Raw genomic sequence first — 7,868 nt, 5'->3', positions numbered from 1 at the left:
CACAAACACAGTGTAAAGGAGGATACCTTGCTTTCAGTGAACTTACTACCATGAGGCCAGTGCTGCCTGCTCAGCATGGATTTTGTCGTTCAACACAATCCCTAGTAGTAAGACTTATTTCCATAATACAACATCCCGCCCTTTTCAGGGATTAGGGGTTTAGCTCTAGGAATACAGATACCCATATTGCTAAGGTAGCCAGTGTTCTGTAGACACGTGTTAAAGGGACTCTGCAGTTTACACATGAAAAAGGATATTCAGAAATAGGTATCTGTAGGCATTTCACTCCTCCCCAAATCTGGTAGCAAGTTTTTCTCCTTGTCTCTGGAACACTTAAAACCAGGTGAAAACAGTTCTGTTGTTCAGGTTTGAATTATATATTCCCATTGGAGGTGGGAGAATGGCATAGTCCATTAAATTTTTTTTTTTTTTTTTTTGTGCTCCAAGACAATAAATACTAATAGGAGTTCTCAATAGGAGAACTTCCTGATCTTCTCTTTGTTTCTTCAATCCACTCCCATTAACCTGTCTTCTCAGTTTCGATATTTATGCCAATGAAATCTATGTCTTTACCTTGTCTTTAGGATCTCAACCTTAGCATGAATTCTTCTGGCACCTATGTGGACTGTGGGAATTCCCAGGAAAACAATTGTTCTTGGGTTTGAAAGCTAAAAGACAGAATTATTTCAGCTAAAAAATAAATGGATTCACATAATCACAGAAATAGTTTTATCACAGCCTGGAGTCCTAGGGGTCCGTCTGGCCTCCTGGGCAGCAGCCGCCCGGGTGTCCCGGATAGCACTGTGCGGATGAGGCGCAGCCTGTCTGGGCTCCCCAGCTAGCTCCGAGCCGCTGGCTACTTTACGAGCACTTGTGGAGTGATTTCAGCTCTGTGCTCACAAAGTGCCTCGGCAGACACAGGGAAGGAGAGAGGTGAAGGCTGTGTGGAATTCTGCAGAGATGTCTTTATTGGCAGCTTCTGCAAAGGGTTCCAGTGACAGCTCTTCTGCTGAACAGGGCAAAGGTATGTGTTTAAGTACGCTGTTGAGGGATCGGGAATTGTCCAATGGCTGGGGTCGAGGAGCATACGACCTATAGCCTTACAGAGAGATAACAGGGGTCTGAGTGCGGAAGAGGGGCAGCTCTGTTCCACTCATCATGACTCTGCATTTCTTATCTTAGGCTAGTGACCGCCCTGGAGGCCTTGCAGGGCCTCTGCTACATAGTTTCCCACATGAAAACACAGGAGTTTTATTTTCAGCAATAGCTGGTTTATTCCATTTTCCCATTATACAGTAAGTGAACATGAACATTTCCCCACCTTTGCCACCAAGGCTGGATACTTAGGCACACAAATGGAAAAAAAGGAAAACTGGCCTTGAAAACGCAACCATGAAAAAAAAAAAAACAAAACCAAAACCCAAAAACCCACAAAACAAAAAAAACCCCAAAACAAAGTCCAGCATCTTTCCAGAAACCAAATGTCTAGTCATCCTTGCATCTTTTCTGGCACTACATATCCTCTGTGGCAGCATGTCAAGCAATGTTTTCTTTGTTCAACTTCCTTTTACATTTGCTCTTCCTTTGCAGTGCAATTGCTCCATGTGGTTTCCCTCATCTTCAGCTGTGGTCTGTGGGGGCTTTGAGCTTCTGCTATCTGGTCCTACTCATTTGGCATTCTGTATGCTCCAACCTAAACATAATTAATTTGGAAAACAAACTCGCATTACTTTAGCCTCCATTGTGGCTGTATCTCCATGTGTCTTAGAGAGTGACCCTGTGCTGCTGATAGCTCTCCTGAATGTAGTCAGGGTTCTTGTACCACTTGTTCTTGCATCCATGCACATCCATGCATGCTCCTACACTTCTATGCCTGCACCTCTGTCCTCTTTGGCTCTAGTGAATAGTTCAGCACTCCGCAGCCTTCAGAGAGTAGGTGCAGAGACCAGCTTTTCTGCCTTCAAAATTTGATACTCAGAGGAGTTCTGGGCAAACAGAAGATCCAGAGACATATTTTTCTGCTCTTCTTCAGACTGAACAAGCCGGTAGCCCAGCAAATCCATTGCCTCTTTGCATACATTTTGCACTTTTTCTATTTTCTGGAAGGAAAGTGTCTTTCTCCATGCCTGGGATACTCTCAGTGCATCTCTTGACCCAATATCAAAGGCCTGTGCTCCATGACCCTTTCCATGGGTGATGTTGTGGACCCACTTCTGAAGCTCTGGTGTGAAATGGAGTTTTGCAAACCTGTACATCTGAGCAGCCCTTGCTAGCGGGTCTCTGACAATGTCTTCATAGCGAACCAGCAGATACCGGTCTTTCAGGAAGCTTGGAGCGGCCTGACTTCCTGCCTTGTATATCTCAACGTGGCTTTTGCAGATTACCTGCATTGTGTTGTAGGGCCCCATTTCTCCCTTTGTCTTCTGAGACCCCACAACAATGTTACTGTCACGTTTCAGGTCTGCCATTGTATTCTCTCGGGACCTGAACACAGCCCGAGGATCACGTACCAAGTGAATGATTTTGAGGTTCAGGGATGGATCAGTGAGAAGGGGATAGAGAACTTTCAGGTCAAAGAACCTAACTTCCTTGATGGCAACATGGCTATAGGTTTTACAAGCTTCCTCCACCTTGCTGAATGGGTACTTGCCGCAGATGGTTTTGCAATTGCCTGCAGTGATTATGTCACTGCGACTGAATGAGTCACAGGCAGGTGGGGAGCACAAGGCTCGGCTTGTCTCCCACTGAAATAAATCGGACTTTTTCTTCTGGCTAGACATGTAAGCATCAAACACAGACATGTCACACAGAAAGACCGACCTGACTAAGTCCCGCACTGCCATATGTAAGACTTTGGCACTGTTCTGGTACATCTTAACCCAAACATGCCATGCAGGCTCCATCAGGTAGAAGACACTGGGGTGCTGGCTGAAGATTTGTCCAGTGAAGGAGGATCCTGACCGCCAGGAGGAGAGAATGAGGATGTGAACAGGAGAAGGTTTTTCTTCCATATAGGCATTGTTGCTGCAGGGTAGGAAGTGGATAAAAAGGAAGGACAGAACTACCAGAATCAGGAGCACCTGCACTCTTCTAGACTTCACCATGATTGCAAGGGACCTGTAGAGACAGAGGAAGTTCAGCATCACAAGATGATGAAAAAGACAAGATGTGGTGCATCAGGCTCCTGTGCATCCCTCCGCAGGCACAAGATTTTGGAAAGCTGCCACACTACTAGTGACCCTGTGACAACTACCGCACAAGGTGTCTTTGCAAAGGACATAAGTACTGCAGGGCTGAAGGTTTTCTGCAGCAAAACCACTGTTTGTCAGGAAGCCATTCTAATATAGTCTTAGAAGATACTGAAAAGCTTGTCTGCACTTGTAGCAAAGTTTAAGAGCTAGTTGAGTGCACTGAAATAAGTTGGTACAGACAAATTGTGTGCTTCACATACATAATCCCTGGCAATTTTTATGAAGGAAAGATGCAAACACTCCCTTTTTGCTGAGGTGTTCAGAATTTAACAGTTCCACGTTTTACTTTTGAACACCTTACTCTGACCAATATTTACAATTATTTTTATGCCAAAATGCTGTAAACATACAATGTAGGTTTCTTTTTGTTTTGATTATACTCCTTTTAAAATTTCAGGAAACATTTATTGTCACCACAGGGAAAACTTCACGTACCAAAGGAAGAAGCTTGGCACTGTAATAAATCCAAGAACAGTATCTCCTCCAGACAGAGCTTTGTAGGCAATTTTGCTAGAAAGACCCATCTTTGTGTAGGCAGGCTTAACTGCTTACCTGCTCTACTAACCCCCCTTCTTAGCCTAACTCCTTTTTAAAGACTGTCACTTGCTATCCCTCCCTCCAAGCCCACTCGTCCCATAGGTCTTTTATGAGAAGACATACAACACAATGTGCTAGTTGAAATCAAAAATCTGCCCAAAACTGGGTCCTTGTTTCATACACCTGTTTCATACTCTCTTCTGCCTGTGGAGGAGGATGACCGAATTATTGGAAAATGTCTAAAAATTTTCATGCCATTGGGGATATGGCATGAAAATGCCACAGAAAGAATTCATAGCCTGAATACCAGCTGGCACAGTAATCTGCAGGAAATACACCACTGAAGATGGGATCTGAGGCAAAAAGAATTCATTAAATAATTTAAAAATACATTAAAGGACACTTTGCCAATTACCCTTGCCTTGTGTGCTCTCCTTCTGTCCCCCAGCATTGCCTGACTGTGCCTCAAATACAGGTTGGGTATCTGCAGCATGGGCCGCCCCTGGGGACAGGCTCCTTGTGCAGCACTGAAACCCAGGCAGCATGGAGTGCTCCCCATTGCCATCTGCCAGGTTGGCAGTTTAGCTGTGCCACAGTGGAAGGAGACCTCTCTTGCTAGTGCAGGTGCTTTGTATTTTCCAAGGTGAACTAAAACTGAAAAAACTTCTCTGGTTCCTAGTCATGGTCAGTCCTTCCAGGGGGATGCACAGCAAGACAGGACAGAGAGAGCAGGGCTTTTAGGGCAAGATGTTAATCCCAGAGAGAGCAGCATCCGAGCCCAGGCCCTTACAGCTTTGTACACTGTTTTTATGCAGTCCACAATTGCATGAGACTCTATTAGCTATTCCCATGCCAAGCAGCAGCCCCCCTACACATGCAGCAGAGGTATAAAATTGCTCAACTCAGCTGCAATGCAGACATTGCCTCCCTACTACATGCTTGCCATGCCATCTGGGTCCACAGTAATTTTGAATGTTCCCAAAGTTTCCCTAACCTCCTCCTTATGCCCTGCCTCAATTTTCCTCTGCAGCAAAGCTTTCAGACTAATTTGCACAGGGGTGCCTCCTCCCATGATTTCAGTTCCTCTAGTACTGATGTTTTAGATTTTCATGTAGAGTCACTGCTGCTAACCAACGAGGAACAGTACTAATCTGTGCCTCCGACATACATGCATAAATTGGCTTTTTTGTCTTAGTAATCTGCTGTGCATTTGTGTTGAGCTTAGGGTTTATAAGGCAGCAATTATAATTTCTCAGAGTAAGGAAAATACCCAGCCTGATGGGTACGTCTCATTGTTGCCAACAGGTGCTACCACAGTATGAATTTTACTTTAGTAATGTCTGGCAAGAATGAGGCTGTGCATTTAGAGAGGGACCACATCATTCCTGTCTCCCGGACAAGAAGCCCTCTGATTTTTTTTTGGCTAAACAAATGGCCTGTAGTGTTCAGGTCTGACAAGGAGCTGAATCAGGTTGCTATTTGGATCAACCCTAGGAAGAGCCGCAAACAAAGACTATTGTAAAAATAAGTGATATATCAGCTTCTTCCTTCCAAATGAATACAAGCAGTGTTTACCAAAAGTCCTGGCTTCCAAATGAACTTTGATGATATCACTTCCATCTGGCACCATTAATATTGTTATTCTAACTCCTGACAGAGTTCCTGGAATATAGCCAGAAGCTGTTAATTGAGAAAAAGTCTGTTGAGCAGACATGAACAATGGCATGAAGGTAGATACCCAGGCAGATTTAAAACCACAGAAATAGTTGTTTCTTTGGAAACCTACATGGGAATTGCCTGAGTATGAGAATGAAATCAGGTTTTTTTTTTCAGGAAACAAGAGTATACCTTTGTCCCAGGGTAGGATAGCTGGATGTTTTAGGTATTTCACAGAGTGACTGCTTTTGATAGAAATGACCTCATGTGAGATCACAGTTTCAACAGCTTCTTCACTTGTATAAGAAATAGTGATAATTGTTGCCATCAGAAGTCTGTTCCACAGAGAGTAGAAGAACTGAAATGAATTGTGTGCCTGATGAAGAGGAATGAAAGAGCAGCATCATACTATACAATCTATCATACATTCCCTAATATGAGAGAAATACTAATTGTATAACCTTATTTTTCACCACTGTATTTCTCAGTCATGGGAGCTGGGATGTTTCTAAACTAAGGTCTTAAGTTTAACCACATTTTCTCTACAGCAAGCATCCGCAGTCACCAGTGATGGAATTAATGTCATATTGCAAAAGTGAAAATATGAAGCCCTCACAGAGCTGGCAAGTAAAGATCAGCCCAGAATAATTGAGACAATCTCAGCTGCAGAACAAGAAAAGCACACTGTAACAGTGTGTGTGCTAACAGAGAAGAGCCAAGATTTGGCTGAGAGCAGAAAGAACTGGAAGAATCTCAGGGCACAAAGGATGCAATATAGAAACTACTGAAAAATAAAACAATCCAGTGTCAACATGTTAGTGTCTCCCACAGCAAAGGCATGAAAATACTGCCTGAGCAGCTTGTTTCAAAAAAAATAAGAATCTTAGGCTTTTCTAGAAACACACAGGGACATTGGAAAAGCTTGATCCTGGCAAAGAGCAAGTGTTACAGAAAGCAGCAAGCAGCCCAAGGGAAATGTACCCATGAAAAGCACTCAGCATTGGGCACCATATCCCCAAATTACAGGTTTATTGAACATGTGCATGTCTCTGGCAGGTGTGAGACAGTTACAGCCCAAAAACACCTTGTGCCATGCAAACTAATGTTGAGTGCTCTGCCAGTCTCAGGGAGTTCTCCAGACATGTAAAGGTTCCCCACTGCTGTAATGGTAGCAGTATAGCAAAGAGGATCTGGACCAGAAAAGCTCCTGTCACTTGTCTTTGATGGCACTGATGGTTGCTCACAGTTTTTTCAAATGCTGTTCCAATTTGGCCTGGTCTGTTTCTGCAGAATTAGAAGTCATCTGCCCATTCAGGGGTGAGCAGCTGGCATGACTGTCACTAGTGGGAAAAACTGAGCAAGGGCACTGAGAAGACTGTCTGGAGAAGCAGGAACTACCCTCTAAGCCAGACCCACAGCTTCTGTCTGCCGAAAATTGTCACAATTTGCTGGCATCAAGAGCATCTATGCTAGATACCAAGAAATGGTTGAAAATCTCACCTTAACAAGTCCTTGTGAAGCACCACGAGACCTGATTCAAGCAAAGTTGCCCTCACACACGTTCGCTGCTGTGGTACACACGCCTCCAGGCAGTCACACGAACAGCTGTGCATTCATGTACAGGCGCTCTGCCTTCATGTTGGAGTCTCATATGCACGTGTACTTAGGTCCTACCTACACCTGTGCCTGTCCCTTCCTGTCCTCTTTGTGTACATCCCAGCTCTAAGACTGACCGCTCTACACTGCCCGCCTACTTTGACCAGCCTTAAACTAGAAAACTCCACCCTGCATGAAGCAAAAGGTACAGAAATGGCAGTTTCTTACAGGGGTGTGAATGACCAAGTGCTGCTAGTAAAGGAACAGGGCCAGAAAATTCATGAAGGAGACTGAGAGATACTTTTAACTCCTATTACAAGCCCCAAAAAAGACTGCTGCCTGTAAGAGCAGGAACAGGGATGTCTGTAGAATGTCAGAGCAAAGGACAAACAAGTTGCAAAGAGGACCAGCTTGCCCACCATGAGTGCAGAGATACTTTCCTACTATTGTTCTTGTTGCTTGTCATGTTGCCAGCAGATGCAGATTCACATAAAACCTTTTTTACTCTTCTCTGTCTGTACCTTGCTCGAATGAAACATTTGGGGGCTGGGAAAGAAAACTGTGTGAAAGGACAAGCTGTGAAAGGAGCAGCTGGACTTGGCCTGTTAATGATTCACAAGGGTGCTGGAACTGCAATGGGACTGTGCCAGGTAAAGTAGTGAAACAGGGCAGCACTGGGCTCAAGAGAAATACTTACACACAGAGACAGTTGCTTTGGGTCATTCCTATTCCAGATTTCATAGATTCTGACACACAGTCTGGAGAGATACAGACCTCTTAATGGTGTCCTCTTTGTGTTCCCAAGGACCTCACTGTTGCTCTCAGGGC

The 7,868-nt window shown here is 44.3% G+C and overlaps 1 protein-coding gene across 1 annotated transcript; it reads right to left on the bottom strand.

Moving 5' to 3' along the window:
* Window positions 1–1,257: 1,257 nt before the first annotated feature.
* On the bottom strand, window positions 1,258–7,439 carry CHST4 (carbohydrate sulfotransferase 4). Its single transcript, XM_053987410.1, has 2 exons — window positions 6,945–7,439; window positions 1,258–3,117 (listed from the first exon to the last, which is right to left on the bottom strand). The coding sequence occupies exons 1-2, from the start codon at window positions 7,055–7,057 to the stop codon at window positions 1,926–1,928; spliced, it is 1,305 nt and encodes a 434-aa protein (XP_053843385.1). The 5' UTR covers window positions 7,058–7,439; the 3' UTR covers window positions 1,258–1,925.
* Window positions 7,440–7,868: the final 429 nt, after the last annotated feature.

The sequence above is a fragment of the Vidua macroura genome, chromosome 11, assembly GCF_024509145.1.
Source record: "Vidua macroura isolate BioBank_ID:100142 chromosome 11, ASM2450914v1, whole genome shotgun sequence".
Classification (NCBI taxonomy): domain Eukaryota; kingdom Metazoa; phylum Chordata; class Aves; order Passeriformes; family Viduidae; genus Vidua; species Vidua macroura.
This window is presented reverse-complemented; position numbering and strand designations above follow the sequence as displayed.

What these genes read in the sequence shown, in the direction of transcription:
- CHST4 (XM_053987410.1), bottom strand. Translation starts at nt 7,057, where the DNA reads ATGCACAGCTGTTCGTGTGACTGCCTGGAGGCGTGTGTACCACAGCAG. An exon ending in CTTCACAAGGACTTGTTAAG is followed by an intron (nt 3,118 to 6,944) that starts GTGAGATTTTCA and finishes CTGTCTCTACAG; the next exon opens with GTCCCTTGCAATCATGGTGA.